Raw genomic sequence first — 20,365 nt, 5'->3', positions numbered from 1 at the left:
AATGGTTATCCGATAAAACGCTCTCAACATAAATTGCCTCCTTTACATGTCAGAATGTGTCACTTAATTTACGTGAAAGACCTTTACGTTTACTCACGGTCAATCCTCATGGAATTACAAGATTATGATTATAAATATTGACACTGACACGGAGTCTACAAAGTAAAAACGTCGTACTTCTACCTTCTGTACTTCTAAAAGATTAAAATATAGCAAGTAATAATACAGATTTGCATGGATGCCGTGCTACAGATATAATGAAAGGAGAACTGACTGGAAAATTTGGACGGTTTATTAAAGTTTAAATTCTGTCAGCGATGACGCTTGACGCAAGTGGCGACGCAAGCTATTTCACAACACTGCATTGCCGTAACTAGAGCTTCACTTCAAAAATTCTGTGTGGAGAAGTGCAATTATGATCCCAGTATTTCTCAGATTATACGAAGGAAGTCGTTCCTTTCAATGAAATTGGACTTTAAATATTCTAAACTATTTATATTTTGACGTCTCTTCTTGTGCAAGTTAAACACCATAAGTGTCACTAGCAAGTACTTATGACTCTCATATCACAAAGATAAAGAAATAGGTAAATTAAGGAGTGTTCCACTGAACATTGACCTGACCCTGTTTCGATTTGTTGCATGGAGTTTAGAGATCGACGCTGTGTAATGATGCTTCATTGAATAGATTTCTTTCTCTGGTCTACTTGGTTTTCTTTAAAATGAGCTATGCCACTTTTTTGACCGAGGAAGCTTACCATTAGAAAACTTGTAAAAAGCGAAACTTAGAAATGTAGTATTTGACAAGGAGATTGTGTAAAAAAAATTAAATTAAATTAAAATGAAAAAAACCCAGAGATAGAAAGGAATTTTCGTTCAGAGCACTAACTTCAGAACATACTAACTTTAAAATAGATGTCATAAGTTTTCTTTGATAATTTGCAGAACGAGCAAGATTAAAAGATCCAAAAAATTTAAAGATTCGTAAAGTAGTGTTCAGCAGAAGTGAGAACAGGGACGTAACACGGGGGTAGGAGGGTGGTGTCTGAGGATGCACTTGACCCACACCCATACCCCATTTTACTTGCAGAGGAAATAAATAACATGTTTACGAAAATTAAACATTCCTACTTTGTAGCTGATATTTATTTGGAGCCAAGACAACGCCGCTCGTATCTGCTGGTTTTTTTTCACTAATGCGCGATGGATTTGACGCGTTCCTTAGACAAAAATAAAACAGAGTCCAAACTTACAAATATTCAAGCTCGGTGTTGCTACTGAAAATGCCTGATGGTAATTTCCTCAACTCGTTGCTTTCCAGCAACCTACCAAAAGTAATAGAAAGAGGGTGTCGGGTGTTGAAAATGTCGTATTTTTCTTAATTTTCTTATCTTCTAACAAAATCACATGTCCAAGAACCGATGTCTTCTTTTCAGAAATAGATAAGGAGACCTAGGGTAGCGTTACGAATTAAAATCTGGCTCAAAACCAATTGAGACCCCCTTTTTTTTTTTAAGCACGAGAAACAACTGAATGCCTTACATATACCTTTTCTCCCTCCTTTCATTGCCCAGCGATGCAATACGTAAGGCTTGTATTTCAGAATAGTCTTCATCATGAACCAGGCGACATCGACTGCATGGAGGGGAGGGTAATATACCGCGACACAAATTATCTGGATAGTTTTGTTTAAGTTTACATACACAGTGTCTTCAGCACAAGTGATAACGCCATGTTCAAACTAATTTTAAATTGTTAAAAATTTCAAATTGTTTTCCACTGAGACTCTTATAAACTTTTCTTAGATAATTACAGTTAACAATCTTTATCCACGTGATGTCACGTGAGGAAGCCCGTGAAGAGAGTGGTGTTCAAGGTTAGAAACCAACATTTTAAGCATATTAATGGAAGCGGAAAAATTATGCCTCAGAGAAAGATTGAATAATGTATGTTACGAGTGACGAAGGACTGTTGTCAGTCGCGGCGGACTGTTCTAGAAAAGAGAAATGGAGAAATCTTTGTCAGTCACCCAAAGCCAAATGTTTGTCATCTCATTAATCGACCGAACGCCGACATATCGCAGCACGGTTATTTGTATCGAAATATCTGTTTCAATAACAATTGTTTTGTTTTAGGTGTTGATAAAACTTTCTTAAGTACTGTCCGGTCATATCTGTTTTGATATAATCCTACGTGTCGCAAAAACATTTGAACAGCATCACATAAGAGGCTTAATGAGGTTTGAAGATACGCTCGTTTTGTACCCCAAAATTAAGTCATTTCACCATATTAGGGCACTGGGAAGCAAAAGTGTGAATAAATACTAGAAATATTGCATTCTCCAGTGGCTCTAATAGATCCTGGATGTCGGGCAGTGTTCTTAGAAAGTAAGTCCAGCGATGTTTCAAGCCGAAGGTGAAAGGCGTGGCATGCCTTTCGTTATATCTGAGGAAACTCTACGAATTGAACTATTTCACTGACCAAACGAGACACCTTCTCATTGACGAATTCCTCTCGTGAGCCGATCGCCGCTCTTTAATGGTTCTTCCCTTCCATTGTCATATTAATGCCTGTGTCCTTAGATATTTCTTTCACACTTTCTTTCTTGTCCCGCTTTGCGACAGTCCAGCACTTCTTGGCGTTTAAGAAATAGCCAAAATCTGGACCCAGGGTACTCAACATGTTCCGCCATCTCTTGATTTCTGTAGTGGAGCCTGCCCCACCCGCATCATTGGCGAACCAGCACTGCTTTGCTGTGGACCTCATCTGTAGACTCGTGGATAGAGGCTGGATGCTAAGAGCACAAAGGGCCGTACCGATCGGATCTCCCTTTGTTTTCCCTTCTTCTCAGTGGCGGAATCTCTTAACCGCCAGCGATAAGTTAGTAATTGTCACTACGTATTAGTCTCGAACGTACTTATAATGTTTACTTATGTTTTTATTGATTTTAGAATGGGTTCTTTGAGCATCACCATGCGTATATAAAAGCTGAGTTAGCATCCTTTTAGAGATGTTTTCTTTCTGATTTCGAGTGGCCATTTTTGAGTGACGTTTTTTGACTCTTAACCCTTGGCCCACCTTCGTTATTTTGTTGAGGTAACGTTTCATAGTTATGGGCAAAAAATACAAGAGAACATATATTTTCTCATGTTCTACCTGAGGTCCTGGAACATACCCGCTAACAAACTTTTTGTGCTTATGTTACTTAAAGAGTGGGATAATTTAAAATAATAACACAAAATGTCTCAACAGTTTTATTTGAAATAATGCACGTAAGACACACCGACAAAATGACTGCACATGCTTCATTACTCGTGCCTTTTGAGCGTTTAGGGCTACCATTCTTATTCCTTTGCAAACAAAGCTGATGCTGGTTTTACACCAAAAAAACAAACTTTTTCGCCAGGGAGTTAACCACCGAGGAGGCGATGACATAAAGAAGCGCTAAAGCCGGTGACACACCTGGCGATTTTATACGCCGATCACGGTGATCGGCGAAAATCGCCAATTGTGCTCGGTGTGGCGATTGCGATATTCGCCAATCCCCGCGATCGGGGTATAAAATCGCCGATATCTGGCATGTCAGATATCGGCGATTAAATTCGCCGGCATTCGCTGAGTCTGCCCGTTCCCGCGATTTTCTCGCCTTTTTACTCTGGAAGTCGGCAGTAAAACTAACCAATCAAGTTGGGCGATATTATCACATGATTTTTCAAAATGGAGAAAGGCATCGAAAATTGTTTCTGAACCGAAGGAAAAGAGGTAAATTTGACCACACTGTGGTCAGAAAAGCCATGCTTGTTTGATGTAACGTTGAGCGACTACGGTAATCGTCTCAAGAAAGACTCTGCGTTTCAATATAATAAATCCATGTCTTTGACCATACTTTCCCATTGTCCCACTTTTAAGAACGCTTCCTGAAGCGCTTTGGGTGCAAAATTATGGCAGCAGCCAACAATTTTTTCGCTTCGCTGTCACCATGCATTCTGTTTGTTTATATTGGTTCGCGCAATTTTTAAACGTCACCCTATGGAACCTGGGATGAAATGCCACATTGTCGCGATCGGCAAAAAAAATCGCCAAGTGTGTCAGCAGCTATATGTGGCGATCAAATTGGCTGCAATTGGCGCATAAAATCCCAAAGTGTGTCGCCGGCTTAAGGCAAAAGGTGCTACGAACTTTGTAGCCATATTAAGGATGCTCTTCTTCTGTTGATAAATCCACACCTGCTTCTGCAACATATATTTTTTTGTGACGTAGAAGGTTTTAAGGTTTTAGAAGGTTTTAGTGACGTAGACGGAAACTTTCCTGAAAACGTTAGTCTTGTCTGTTTTGGTTCGGGTTTCTCCTCGTGAAATGAAAACAGACAATGGGAATTTAAAAAATGCCGCCATTTTGCCTCGATAGTTATACTATGTAAACATTGTCGTTCCTATTCCTTTACGCGCGTAAAATTTCTCGTGTGTTACAAGCATGTACACTCATTTATCCGCTTTGTCTACACCGTGTGTTCATTTGAGCATGCGCAAATGAAAACGCTATGCTTTGGTTTAACAGGTAATTTGGTGTTATCAACTGACTTCAAATGGGTAAAGCCTTTACACTCCTTACGGTGGCCAATTTACGTGTTCAACTCAGTTGTTAACACTAAATTACCCTGTTATACTTTCCCACCAACGCAGCACCACAGTTTTTTTAGAAACTTACCCCCTTTATTCGTGTTTAGGTTTATATTGCCAGCTATTGTCATGATAATTATAAAATATGTATCCTGTTTAAAAAAAAATTGTCTGAGACTTTAAAAGAGGTGATTGAAAGGGAACCGGCATGTTATCCTCCCTTTCAGGCTTTATAAAGCATAATTTGCATGCTTTATAGTCAGTGATATATACTCTGTGTTTTTGAACTCTCGAGTGATGGATAGGTGAGGACTAGGCACATTATTTCCCCTTGGTGACCAATAACGTCAAAGATAGTGGTCCACAGTGAAGAAACCATGTTGAATATAGCTGGTTCTACATTATTTTTCAAAATATTTGAAATGAAAATACCCGAGGTTGTTTAACCACAAAATATCCATAAAAAATTCTCTCGGTATCAATTTTTTACACCTTTCTAATCCTGTTAATAGCCAAGAAGCCCTGGCATATTGAAGAAACTTCTCGGAAAAAAAAGCTCAGTAGAAGGACGTATGGCATCTTATTTTTCATTAAGTGTGGTCGCTTCGTAGGTTTAAAGCTTCCCGTATCCCAAAGTTTACTTGATCAGAAATACAATTGGTAGTGGGCCTGAACCTTCGAAGGAAACAGGAAAAGAAAAAACCCTTGAGAGTCTTCACGTGCAAACACTGTCGTGATGAGTGTATATCGGCATTATTGCTACTAAGCCCTAAGCCCTCGGAAAAAAAGACGCTTTAACCCTTTAACTCCCATGAATGACCAAGACAGAATTTCTCTTCAAAATATCCTTACAATATCAAGTACACATGTGATGAGAATAGAGAAAAAGATGATTTAGTAGATTATTAGTCGATCCAATGCCAAATTCTCCGCACTAACATCTTAAGGATTTATGGCAGACAGTGGAGAGAGTTAATGATGAGATCTTGCGAGCGAAAGGGTTAAAAACACTTGAAAGCTAGGGATTGGTGATAAGATCTTTCTTACTTCATAAAAAAATATCTTATGATTGATTATGGGCCGCTTACAAAATCTATCATTGACGGAAAAATAGTATGGGCTTTCTCATATTTCAAGGAGACGTCAAATGCGAGAACTTAAACATAGTTTGAATTCTGTTGAACGGTAAGTAATATCAGGGTCATTATGTCATTAGTTAAAGTATGATGGTCGTTTCAATTTAGTTTTCATCTCAGGAAACTAACGAATAAAAACGTTTCGCGCCTCAGACCTCACACCACAGGCTTACAATTACATCCATATTCTCACAGAAAATGGTAAAAAGACACAATTTTAACACTTTTGAAGAAGCTTAAATTAAAAAAAACTTACTGTGAATCTTTCGCACGAGTAAAGTCAGGCTCTATGTGTTCAATGTTTCCCTTTTTTCATATTTTGGGTGGTCTACAGGCAGCCATTCGATTATACTTATGCATAGTCCTGCGAGTAACTTGATGGCTTTTACAACCGTCGAGATCTAGTGTCTCCGGCTTCCACTACTTGGGTCTTGCCAGGTGTTGCAGCTTAGGAAAAGGTTAATTTTTCACGGTCACAGCACAATAAAAGAGCCGCAAATAGATGTTTAATTTTATTACATTGGAACCGCAACGAATATCACTGTATGACCAACACCGATGAAGAACAACCGTAGCTGCAGTTCAAGTTGTCTCCAGCATGAGTACCTTAATCACAAACACAGAACTTTAGCTCACAGAGGATCTTACTTGAAGGGCTAATGTTCTTTCGGGACATATGAAACAGCTCTACAAAAATGTGAATAAAATTTTTGAACTCAAAATCGAGTGCTTCCACTTTTTTCTACAGTATTTTCTCGTATTTTGCCGAATGGTTTCATTTAACCTTGGTTCATCATCCATTTACACCTCGCAAGCGTAGAGCGGTAAACTCTCGTAGTTGTTTATTTGATGTCGGTGCGCATAGAATGTACTTTAACTCTTTATCTTTCCCTAGCGTTGCATATAATCTTTTCTAGCCTTATAAATCATATAAAATCAAACATTGATCGCATTTCAATGACAGGAAGCTGGTGAAGAGTCTCAGGGTTAAGGATACCAAACAAAGGATACAACAAAGTGTGAAATAAATCCTGCAACCCCAGCAATAACTACATTTGGTAATGATAACAATGACATTTATAATAACAATTATGATACTACTATTATGTAGATATTATATTTTAATACTAATCTTCATGAAAAATCCATGTTTAAATGGCTACTTTTAAAAAGTCAATCAAAAGCTGATAAAATCTTAAATTTCACGGTCGTATTCTTTCCCTCTGTTGTCTGGACAGAGCAATAAGTGAATTAATGTGTGTCCCAGTGATTATTGACCTGACTCTGTTTCGATTTGTTGCATGGAGATCGACGTTGTGTGATGTTCCTTCATTGTATAGATTTCTTTCTCTGGTTTATTAGATTTTCTTTTCGACGAGCTATGCCACTGTTTGACCAAAGAAGCTTATCATGGGAAAACTTTTAAAAGGCGAAACTTGGGAGTGCAGTCTTTGACAAAGAGATTATACAATATAATAAACTACGATCAGAAAGGAAATTCTTTTTGAAAACACTAACTTCAGAACACATAAACTTCGGAATGCACTTTACAAGTTTTCTTTGATAATTTATATAGTGAGAAAAATTTGAAGATATATAAATGGGAATGGTATGTAGTGTTCAGCAGAAGTGAGGATAGGGATGTAGCATAGGGGGCAGGAATGTGGAGTCAAAGGGTGCATTTGACCTACACCACTACTCCATTGTACTTGCAGGGGAATAAATTTCCATGTTCATAAAAATAAAACATTCCTGCTTCGTAGCTGATTTCATTTGGAGCTAAGACATCGCTGCTCGTATCTGTTGTTATTTTTATCAATGCGTGATGGATTTAACGCGTTCCTTACATAAATAAGACAGACTCCAAACTTACAGCGATCTCAGCTTGGTGTTGTTACTGAAAATACCTGATGGTAATTTCTTCAACTGGTTGTTGTTCAACAACCTACCAAAAGTAACAGAAAGGGGTTTTAATTACATTGTGCTTATCAACATGGCGAGGGCACCGAAAATGACGTATAATTCAGTTATAATCTGCTAATAAAGTCATATTGTCTGATAACCGATGTCTTCTGTCCAGTTTTATATATAGAGACCTAAGATTGCACACTGTCATTTAGAGCAGTCCTCATTATAATCCAGGCGACATTGATTGCAGGGAGGGGGAGTTTAAGAAATACCAAGACACAAATTGCCTGAATAGTTTTTTTCAACTTTACATACACAGCGTCTTCACTTGTACCAGCACAAATGATAACGCCATATTTAAACCATTTTTCGCTAATCGAACTCTAGATTGACGTTGTGTGATGTTCCTTCACTGTATAGATTTCTTTCTCTGGTTTATTAGATTTTCTTTTCGACAAGCTACGCCATTGTTTGACCAAAGAAGCTTATCATGGGAAAACTTTTAAAAGGCGAAACTTGGGAGTGCAGTCTTTGACAAAGAGATTATACAATATAATAAACTACGATTAGAAAGGAAATTATTTTTGAAAACACTAACTTCAGAACACATTAAATTCGGAATGTGCTTCACAAGTTTTCTTTGATAATTTATATAGCGAGCAAAATATGAAGATATATAAATGGGAATGGTATGTAGTGTTCAGCAGAAGTGAGGGGAGAGTGTAGCACAGGGGATAGGAGGGTGGAGTCAGAGGGTGCATTTGACCTACACCACGGATCCATTGTACGTGCAGGGTAAAATAATTGGAATTGGTAAAAAAAAAACTGGTTGTTGTTCAAAAGCCTACCAAAAGTAATAGGGAGGGGTTTTGATTACATTGTGCTAGTCAACATGGTGCAGGCCCCGTGAATGCTCGAAAATGACATTTTTTTTAGAATTATAATCTGCTGACAAAGTCACATTGTCTAAAAACCGATGTCTTCTGCCCAGTTTTACATATTGAAATCTAAGGTTACACACTGTCATTTAGAGCATTCTTACAAGCTAGGTGACGTTGATTGCAGGGAGGGAGAGTTTAACATACCAAGACACAAATTGTCTGAATAATTTTTTTTAACTTTAGATACACAGTGTCCTCCCTGTGATTTTTATCTCTCAAAGGATGGATTTGTTATTGAAAGACTCCAAAAAATGATGTTATGCCTTAGTTTTCTTCTTGTCTCTCTAGGCCTCCCGCACTTATCGAAATAAGCACCTTTCTCCACTTTATAGTGAACATTTAGTTCTTTCACTGGTGTGTATTTGGGACTCTTAGATCCTCATGAACTTGTCAGATTGAATCAACTCTTGGGCGCAACAAGGTGCAACTGGGATGCTAGGATAAATTAGTAACCTGCGTACCTTAAATATGACAGGACTTTTTTTTATATGTCACATAGAGGTTAGAGACTTTGTGATGTCACTCCATTGATGGTCTATCGTTTATCTACGGAGTAACTAACAAACTCATTCTTGTCAGCAGATTCAAAAACAAAGTACAATTGAACGACACAACGAAGCGCCCTTCTCTTCGGTTGGCAAAAAATAGGCCTCTATTAGTGACCATCTCCCTCCTTTTCATAGAATGTTCATCAACTCTTTTTCTTTCCCTGGCGTTGCATTTTATTTTTTCTTGCCTCATTAAATCCTATCAAATCGAAATTTATCGCATTTCAATGGCAAGGCAGCCAGTGTTAAGGTTACCAAAGAAGGGCCCATTTTTTGGAAAAAAGCAACCATGGTAATAATAACAATGATAATGATGACAAAGATACAATTATGGTACTACTTTCGAGTACTATCATATTTGTTTCGTATTAAATGTCGAGAACTGTCCTTGATTATTGGTGCTTCTTCTTATTTTCATGTATATCTGTGGGTCTTTTGTGGCTCTAGGCTCTTATAGGACTTCGCATTTGGGTGGCAAACCCTGACATCAAAGAATTCTGATCATTGGTGCTCGTAGAGTCCACGTGCATGAATGACCAGCCTTGTGCTTTGTTAGATCCTCTGTTCAGCTGTTATATCATCCACTGGCCAGTGATGTAGTTTGACAGCAGCACGGAACTCCTGTTTAATCAGGTTGGCGCCCAATTCTCGGAAAGGAAGTAAATCTCAGAGTTCTTGCTTTCTCCAGTGGCTCTAGTAGATTCTAATGCCTCGGGCAGTGTTACCAGAAAGTGTGTCCACCGATTGACTGTGGCTGCGTCTGAGCGAACTCCGCCAATTACCCTACTTCACAGACCCAATCAGACACCTTCTCACTGACGAAATCCTCTTGCTACTTTCGTAAGCCTATGGCCGCGCCTCGTTGTGCCTTCCATTCTATTCATTTCTGCAGTATAACCTGTCCCGCCAGCATCATTGGGGAACTACGTCTGCTTTGCCGCAGACGCCACCTGTAGACACGTGATCATAGGCTGGACAGTAAGAACAAAAAGAGCCACAGCGATCAGATCTCCCTGAGTGATCCCTTCTTCTCAATGACAGGATCTTTTTACCGCCAATAATAATTTAATAATTGTCTTCACGTCTTAGCCACGAACTTACCTCTAACGTTTAATTCTAGTTTTTTTTTTATTTTGTTTTTGTCATCGGTCCTTTGAGCATCGCCACGCGCATATAAAAGTTGATTCAGCATCCCTTTCAAGTAATTTTCCCTTTGATTTCGAGTGGCCTTGACAACCAGGACCCCTTGATGTTTTTTGACTTTTGACCCTTGGCTCAAGCGAGACCGATATCCTAGTACCTTTGTAAGTTTGTTTTTAGGTCCTTTTCTACAGTTATGGGCAAACATTACAAAGGAACATATCTCCTTCATGTTCTACATGAGGCCCTAAAACACACCCGCTAACAGACTGATTTGTTCAAGATGCGATGTTTTCTCTTCCTGTTTCATATTAATGCCTTAAATAGATAATAAAGCTGCCCAAAAATGCAGAACTTGAACATTAGGAGTGAAGATTTGCTGCGATGATTGTGGCTTGGAACTGATGCATTTCTGGTGCTATCTGCTCTCATTTGTCTAGATTCTGTCGCTGTGTCTAGGCCTAAAGTCAGCTTAAATTCGACTGAAACAGAGGTTTAACTAGAGCTTCACTTCAAAAATTCTGTGTGGAGAAGTGCAATTATGATCCCAGTATTTCTCAGATTATACGAAGGAAGTCGTTCCTTTCAATAAAATTGGACTTTAAATATTCTAAACTATTCATATTTTGACGTCTCTTCTTGTGCACGTTAAACACCATAAGTGTCACTAGCAAGTACTTATGACCCTCATATCACAAAGATAAAGAAATAGGTAAATTAAGGAGTTCTCCACTGAACATTGACCTGACCCTGTTTCCATTTGTTACATGGAGTTTAGAGATCGACGCCGTGTAATGATGCTTTATTGAATAGATTTCTTTCTCTGGTCTACTTGGTTTTCTTTAAAATGAGCTATGCCACTTTTTTGACCGAGGAAGCTTACCATTAGAAAACTTGTAAAAGGCGAAACTTAGAAGTGTAGTATTTGACAAGGAGATTGTGTAAAAAAAATAAAATAAAATAAAAATTAAAAAAAAACCCAGAGATAGAAAGGAATTTTCGTTCAGAGCACTAACTTCAAAATATACTAACTTTGAAATAGACGTCATAAGTTTTCTTTGATAATTTGCAGAACGAGCAAAATGAAAAGGTCTAAAAAATTTAAAGATTCGTAAAGTAGTGTTCAGCAGAAGTGAGGACAGGGACGTAACACGGGGGTAGGAGGGTGGTGTCTGAGGATGCACTTGACCCACACCCATACCCCATTTTACTTGCAGAGGAAATAAATAACGTGTTTACGAAAATTAAACATTCCTACTTTGTAGCTGATATTTATTTGGAGCCAAGACAACGCTGCTCGTATCTGGCGGGTTTTTTTTCACCAATGCGAAATGGATTTGACGCGTTCCTTAGACAAAAATAAAACAGAGTCCAAACTTACAAATATTCAATTTTCTTATCTTCTAACAAAATCACATGTCCAAGAACCGATGTCTTCTTTTCAGAAATAGATAAGGAGACCTAGGGTAGCGTTACGAATTAAAATCTGGCTCAAAACCAATTGAGACTTCTTGTTTTTTTTTTAAGCACTAAAAACAACTGAATGCGTTACATATGCCTTTTCTCCCTCCTTTCATTGCCCAGCGATGCAATACGTAAGGCTTGTATTTCAGAATAGTCTTCATCATGAACCAGGCGACATACTTTGCAGGGAGGGGAGGGTAATATACCGCGACACAAATTATCTGGATAGTTTTGTTTAAGTTTACATACACAGTGTCTTCAACACAAGTGATAACGCCATGTTCAAACTAATTTTAAATTGTTCAAAATTTCAAATTGTTTTCCACTGAGACTCTCACAAACTTTTCTTAGATAATTACAGTCTACAAATTTTTATCCAAGTGATGCCACGTGAGGAAGCCCGTGGAGAGAGTGGTGTTCAAGGTTAGAAATCAACATTTTAAGCATATTAATGGAAAGCGGAAAAATTATGCCTCAGAGAAAGATTGAATAATGTACGAGTGACGAAGGACTGTTGTCGGTCGCGGCGGACTGTTGTAGAAAAGACAGATGGAGAAATCTTTGTCAGTCACCCAAAGCCAAATGTTTGTCATCTCACCTATTTATCGACCGAACGCCGACAGATCGCAGCACGGTTATTTGTATCGAAATATCTGTTTCAGTAAAAATTGTTTTGTTTTAGGTGTTGATAAAACTTTCTTAGGTACTCTCCGATCATATCTGTTTTGATATAATCCTATGTGTCGCCAAAACATTTGAACAGCATCACATAAGAGGCTTCATGAGGTTTGAAGATACGCTCGTTTGGTACCCCAAAATTAAGTCATTTCACCATATTAGGGCACTGGGAAGCAAAAGTGTAAATAACCACTAGAAATATTGCATTCTCCAGTGGCTCTAATAGATCCTGGATGTCGGGCAGTGTTCTTAGAAAGTAAGTCCAGCGATGTTCAAGCCGAAGGTGAAAGGCGAGACATGCCTTTGGTTATATCTGAGGAAACTCTACGAATTGAACTATTTCACTGACCAAATCAGACACCTTCTCATTGACGAATTCCTCTCGTGAGCCAATCGCCGCTCTTTAATGGTTCTTCCCTTCCATTGTCATATTAATGTCTGTGTCCTTAGATATTTCTTTCACACTTTCTTTCTTGCCCCGCTTTGCGATAATCCAGCACTTCTAGGCGTTTAAGAAATAGCCAAAATCTGGACCCAGGGTACTCAACATGTTCCGCCATCTCTTGATTTCTGTAGTGGAGCCTGCCCCACCCGCATCATTGGCGAACCAGCACTGCTTTGCTGTGGACCTCATCTGTAGACTCGTGGATAGAGGCTGGATGCTAAGAGCACTAAGGGCCGTAGCGATCGGATCTCCCTTTGTTTTCCCTTCTTCTCAGTGGCGGAATCTCTTAACCGCCAGCGATAAGTTGGTAATTGTCACTACGTATTAGTCTCGAACGTACTTATAATGTTTACTTATGTTTTTATTGATTTTGGAGTGGGTCCTTTGAGCATCACCATGCGTATATAAAAGGTGAGTTAGCATTTCGAGTGGCCCTTTTTGAGTGACGTTTTTTGACTCTTAACCCTTGGCCCACCTTCGTTATTTTGTTGAGGTTACGTTTGATAGTTATGGGCAAAAAATACAAGAGAACATATATTTTCTCATGTTCTACCTGAGGTCCTGGAACATACCGGCTAACAATTTTTTTGTGCTAATGTTACTTTTTAAAGGGGAGGGATAATTTAAAATAATAAATTTGCTTGTTAACACAAATGTCTCAGAAATAATGCCCGTAAGACACAGCGACAAAATGACTGCGCATGCTTCATTACTCGTGCCTTTTGAGCGTTTAGGGCTACCATTCTTATTCCTTTTCAAACAAAGCTGATGCTGGTTTTCTACCAAAAAAACAAACTTTTTCGCCAGGGATTTAACCACCGAGGAGGCGATGACGTAAAGAAGCGCTAAAGCCGGTGACACACCTGGCGATTTTATACGCTGATCACGATGATCGGCGAAAATCGCCAATTGTGCTCGGTGCGGCGATTGCGATATTCCCCAATCCCCGCGATCGGGGGTATAAAATCGCCGATATCTGGCATGTCAGATATCGGCGATTTAATTCGCCAGAATTCGCTAAGTCTGCCCGTTCCCGCGATTTTCTCGCCATTTTACTGTGGGAGTCGGCAGTAAAATTAACCAATCAAGTTGGGCGATATTATCACATGATTTTTCAAAATGGAGAAAGGCATCGAAAATTGTCTCTGAACCGAAGAAAAAGAGGTAAATTTGACCACACTGTGGTCAGAAAAGTTATGCTTACTTGGTGTAACTTCGAGCGACTACGGTAATCGTCTCAAGAAAGACTCTGTACTTTTCCATTGTCCCACTTTTAAGAACGCTTCCTGGAGCGCTTTGGGTGCAAAATTATGGCAGCAGCCAACAATTTTTTCGCTTCGCTGTCGCCATTCTGTTTGTTAATATTGGTTCGCGCAATTTTTAAAGGTCACCCTATGGAACCTGGGATGAAGTGCCACATTGTCGCGATCGGCAAAAAAAATCGCCAAGTGTGTCAGCAGCTACATGTGGCGATCTAATTGGCTGCAATTAGCGCATAAAATCCCAAAGTGTGTCGCTGGCTTAAGGCAAAAGGTGCTACGAACTTTGTAGCCATATTAAGGATGCTCTACTTCTGTCGATAAATCCACACCTGCTTCTGCAACATATATTTTTTTTGTGACGTAGAAGGTTTTAAGGTTTTAGAAGGTTTTAGTGACGTAGACGGAAACTTTCCTGAAAACGTTAGTCTTGTCTGTTTTGGTTCGGGTTTCTCCTCGTGGAATGAAAACAGACAATGGGAATTTAAAAGATGCCGCCATTTTGCCTCGATAGTTATACTATGTAAATATTGTCGTTCTTATTCCTTTACGCGCGTAAAATTTCTCGTGTGTTACACGCATGTACACTCATTTATCCGCTTTGTCTACACCATGTGTTCATTTGAGCATGCGCAAATGAAAACGCTATGCTTTGGTTTAACAGGTAATTTGGTGTTATCAACTGACTTCAAACATAAGCCGGCCCCCGTAGAGGGTAAAGCCTTTACACTCTTTACGGTGGCCAATTTACGTGTTCAACCCAGTTGTTAACACTAAATTACCCTGTTATACTTTCCCACCAACGCAGCACCACGGTTTCTTTAGAAACTTACCCCCTTCATTCGTGTTTAGGTTTATATTGCCAGCTATTGTCATGATAATTATAAAATATGTATCCTGTTTAAAAAAATTTGTCTGAGACTTTAAAAGAGGTGATGAAAAGGGAACCGGCATGTAATTCTTCCTTTCAGGCTTTATGAAGCATAATTTGCATGTTTTATAGTCAGTAATATATACTCTGTAGTTTTGAACTCTCGAGTGATGGATAGGTGAGGACTAGGCACATTATTTCCTCTTGGTGACGAATAACGTCAGAGATAGTGGTCCACCGTGAAGAAACCATGTTGAATATAGCTGGTTGTATATTATTTTTCAAAATATTTGAAATGAAAATACCCGAGGTTGTTTAACCACAAGATCTCCACTAAAAATTCTCTCGATATCAATTTTTTTACACCTTTCTAATCCTGTTAATAGCCAAGAAGCCCTCACATATTGAAGAAACTTCTTGGAAAAAAAAGCTCAGTAGAAGGACGTATGGCATCTCATTTTTCATTAAGTGTGGTCGCTTCGTAGGTTTAAAGCTTCCCGTATCCCAAAGTTTACTTGATCAGAAATACAATTGGTAGTGGACCTGAACCTTCAAAGGAAACAGGAAAAGAAAAAACCCTCGAAAGTCTTCGCGTGAAAACACTGTCGTGATGAGTGTATATGGGCATTATTACTACTAAGCCTTAAGCCCTCGGAAAAAAAGACGCTATAACCCTTTAACTCCCATGAATGACCAAGACAGAATTTCTCTTCAAAATATCCTTACAATATCAAGTACACATGTGATGAGAATAGAGAAAAAGATGATTTAGTAGATTATTAGTCGATCCAATGCCAAATTCTCCACACTAACATCTTAAGGATTTATGGCAGACAGTAGAGAGAGTTAATGATGAGATCTTGCGAGCGAAAGGGTTAAAAACACTTGAAAGCTGGGGATTGTTGATAAGATCTTTCTTACTTCATAAAAAAATATCTTATGATTGATTATGGGCCGCTTACAAAATCTATCATTGACGGAAAAATAGTATGGGCTTTCTCATATTTCAAGGAGACGTCAAATGCGAGAACTTAAACATAGTTTGAATTCTGTTGAACGGTAAATAATATCAGGGTCATTATGTCATTAGTTAAAGTATGATGGTCGTTTCAATTTAATTTTCATCTCAGGAAGCTAACGAATAAAAACGTTTCGCGCCTCAGCCAGCAAATGAGGCTCGCAGAATCTCTGTGTGCTGATAGTATGTGCTGTAAGAGCTCTTCTAGTGCCCCTTGTTGTAACGTCACGGAATCTTCGTCTCAGTGTCAAAATTTCGTAGGGAAAATAATGAAATATATTGGCAATGTTAGCAGTCCAAAATATCAGAGGGGACATGGTAAACACGGCTTTGATCAGGTTTCCTGGCCTGCCAGTTCAAACCAATAGGGTCTACTAGGCCACGTGACCTCACACCACAGGCTTACTATTACATCCATCTTCTTACAGAAAATGGTAAAAAGACACAATTTTAACACTTTTGAAGAGGCTTAAATTTAAAGAAACTTACTGTGAATCTTTCGAACGAGTAAAGTCAGGCTCTATTTGTTCAATGTTTCCCTTTTTTTAGATTTTGGGTGGTCTGCAGTCAGCCATTCGAATATACTTATGCATAGTCCTGCAAGTAACTTGATGGCTTTTACAACCGTCGAGATCTAGTGTCTCCGGCTTCCACTACTTGGGGCTTGCCAGGTGTTGCAGCTTAGGAAAAGCCTAATTTCCCACGGTCACAGCAGAATAAAATAGCCGCAAGTAGTGTGTCATTTTATTATATTGGAACCGCAATGAATATCATTGTATCACTATTACCGATGAAGAACAACTGTAGCTGCAGTTTAAACTGTCTCCAGCATAAGTACCGTTATCACAAACACACAACTTTAGCTTACAGAGGATCTTACTTGAAGGGTTAATAATCTTTCGGAACATATAAAACAGCTCTAGAAAAATATAAATAACATTCTTTGCAGTGGCCCTCTCATTTCTAAAAAGTTTTAAAGAAATATAGAAAGATACCTCCTAGCCCTATAAATCTTTGCGCTGCTGATGCATCTGCTGGTCGCTCCATTTTGACTGTTGCCTCCTATCCATTGTTCTTCATCACATGTCCAATGAATGGCACTTCGTTTCATTTGAATTCGAACCTCTCCTTTTTCAGCTAGATGAATTTTGCTCCACGACACTCCTATTCTATTACGACTGAAATTTGTGTAGCGGTAGAAAATTGTGTTCTTCTTGCCTACGCAGTAATTATTCTACATCTCTACGACTTTGCATGACGAAAAAGGGTAAACCAGAGTGGATGTCGATGGCTTCTGTCCCGATACATGTGAGCTCCTGGAAGACCTGGCCTAGAAATGGAACAGTAGAAGTGAAGATTTGCCGCGGTGTTTGAGGCTTACAACTGATGCGCTACTGCTGCTATCTGGTTGGAACGTCATATTTTTCACTGTCATATTTGTCACCATTTCTCTGTCCAAAATCAGCTTAAATTCGGCTCAAACACAGTTTAAAATGTGCTTTATGTCTTGCTGAGAACTTCCCATGCCCTCAAATGATGTCACGCCTAACTTTTCTTGTTGTCCACCAGGTCTCATGCATCCATCGAAAATAGGCACCTTTCATGGGCTTCCCGTACGTAGGTCTCACCGGTTAGCACTATTGACCTTTGCGTCCTTAAAAACCGGTCACATTAAGCTAAGTACTTAAAATTTGACCTGAAGTTGCTTTGATTTGTCACATAATGGCTTGAGACTTTGTAATCTCGCTGCATTGATGGTCTTTTGTTTATCTTCCGGCGTAACTAACGAACTCATCCTTGTCAGAGTATGTAAAATCAAGCACGAATGAACGAGACAAAGAGACGCCCTTTCCTTTGGAAAGCATAAATAGGCCTGTAGTGGCCCATCCCTGCTTCATGGCCGAGAAGCGCTCAATGGATTACTATAAATTAATCATTAATGATTGATCAGTTTTCATTTAGGTAAATAATCACCAAGTAATCAAAACTACAGACTTCCTGCATATGAGATAAGTTCCAAGCTTACTATTTATATTAGGGGCTGGCGGGTGTATTAAGACTGATGTATCAAACAATGATACAAATCTGTGACTTTGGCGGCAAAGCCTTATTACTCTGATGTCATGAATGTCGCTATCTGTCCCTAAAATTATCTGATTATGTCCTCTTCTCTTGCTTTTTAACAGTAAGTAGGATGAAAACTACAAAGAAGAGTCTCAACTCTATGACTTACAGATATTTTAGTTAATTATTTAGTACGTATGAAACAGCTCTATGACAAGTTATTAGACAAACTATGCGCTTCCACTTATGGAAGTTAAACAACACATGTTCAACTTGGAAACTCGTCACGATGGTTTAAACCTTCGGACTTCGAATTCCTATAGTAAATACATGCCGAATATGAACGAATGTCTAAATCGTAATAAACAAACTAACTACTTGATAACATTTGAACGCCCCTCCGTGTGCAAATGAAACACTATAAATGTCACTACCGGTATTTTTGACTTTCATTTCACAAAGATAAAGCAATAGGTTAATTAAGGAGTGTCCTAGGGATTATTGACCTGAATCTGTTTCGATTTGTTACCTGGAGATTGACGCTGTATGATGTTCCTTCACTGTATAGATTTCTTTCTCTGGTTTACTAGATTTTCTTTTCGACGAGCTATGCCACTGTTTGACCAAAGAAGCTTATCATGGGAAAACTTTTAAAAGGCGAAACTTGGGAGTGTAGTCTTTGACAAAGAGATTATACAATATAATAAACTACGACTAAAAAGGAAATTGTTTTTGAAAACACTAACTTCAGAACACATTAACTTCGGAATACACTTCACAAGTTTTCTTTGATAATTTATAAAGCGAGCAAAATATGAAGATATATAAATGAGAATGGTATGTAGATCTCAGATGGGTGTTGTTGCTGAAAATGCCTGATGGTAATTTCTTCAATTGTTTGTTGCCCAACAGCCTACCAAAAGCAATAGGGAGGGGTTTTGATTACATTGTGCTTGTAAACATGGTGCAGGCCCCGTGTTTGCTCGAAAATGACATTTTTTAAGAATTATAATCTGCTGACAAAGTCACATTGTCTAAAAACCGATGTCATCTGCCCAGTTTTACATATTGAGACCTAAGATTACACACTGTCATTACTGTCATTTAGAGCAGTCCTTATTACAAGCCAGGTGACGTTGATTGCAGGGGGAGGGGGGGGGGGTTAGTTTAACATACCAAGACACAAATTGTCTGAATAATTATTTTTTTTAACTTTACATACACAATGTCCTCCCTGTGATTTTTATCTCTCAAAGGATGGATTTGTTATTGAGAGACTCCAAAAAATTATGTTATGCCTTAGTTTTGTTCTTGTCTCACCAGGCCTCGTACAGTTATCGAAAATAAGCACCTTTCTTCACCTTACATTGAACGTTAAGTTCTACACTTTTCACTGGTGAGTACTGGTGACTCTTAGATCCTCATAAACTTGTCAGATTAAATCTACTCTTGGACGCAACAAGGTTTGACTGGGATGCTAGGATAAATTAGTAAACTACCTACTTTAAATATGACAGGACTTTGTTTTGATATGTCACATAGAGGTTAAAGACTTTGTGATGTCACTCCATTGATGGTCTATCGTTTATCTGTGGAGTAACTAACAAACTCATCCTTTTTAGCAGATTCAAAACCAAGCAAAATTGAACGACACAACGAAGCGCCCTTCTCTTCGGGTGGCAAAAAAATAGGACTCTAGTAGTGGCCATCTCCCCCCCCCCCCTCCACCCCCCTTTTCATAGAATGTTCTTTAACTCTTTTTCTTTCCCTGACGTTGCATCTTATCTTTTTTTTGCCTTATTAAATCCTATCAAATCGAAATTTATCGCATTTCAGTGAGAAAGCAGCCGGTGTAGAGTCTGAGTGTTAAGGTTACCAAACAAGGGCCCATTTTGTGGAAAAAAAAAAGCAACCATAGCAATAATAACAATGATAATGATGACAAAGATACAATTATGATACTGCTTTCGAGTACTATCATATTTTATTTTATCGAAGTCACTCTTCCTGCCGGTGGTGGTAAATATGAGGGATGTTAATGTTTCGTGTTAAGTGTCGAGAACTGTCCTTGATTAGTGGTGCTTCTTCTGATTCTCATGTATAACTGTGGGTTTTTTGAGGCTCTAGGCTCTTATAGGACTCGGCATTTGGGTGGCAAACCCTGACATCAAAGAATGCCGATAATTGGCGCTCGCAGAGTCCACGTGCATGAGTGACCAGCCTTGTGCTTTCTTAGATGCTCTGTTCAGCTGTAATATCATCCACTGACCAGTGA

At 38.8% G+C, this 20,365-nt stretch overlaps 1 protein-coding gene across 1 annotated transcript in view; it reads right to left on the bottom strand.

Annotated features, from left to right (window-relative positions):
* The window catches only part of LOC149053591 (uncharacterized), a 35,329-nt gene that overhangs the window by 3,583 nt on the left and 11,381 nt on the right, over positions 1-20,365 (bottom strand). Inside the window, exon 2 of the mRNA XM_089183354.1 lies at positions 119-194. Within this exon, the coding sequence (XP_089039480.1) occupies positions 119-194 (76 nt within the window). The remainder of the gene's footprint in view (positions 1-118; positions 195-20,365) is intronic.

The sequence above is a fragment of the Pocillopora damicornis genome, chromosome 1, assembly GCF_964200805.1.
Source record: "Pocillopora damicornis chromosome 1, jaPocDami1.2, whole genome shotgun sequence".
Taxonomy (NCBI): Eukaryota; Metazoa; Cnidaria; class Anthozoa; order Scleractinia; family Pocilloporidae; genus Pocillopora; species Pocillopora damicornis.
The sequence above is the reverse complement of the archived record's forward strand: the minus strand, read 5'-3'. Positions and strand labels throughout refer to the sequence as shown.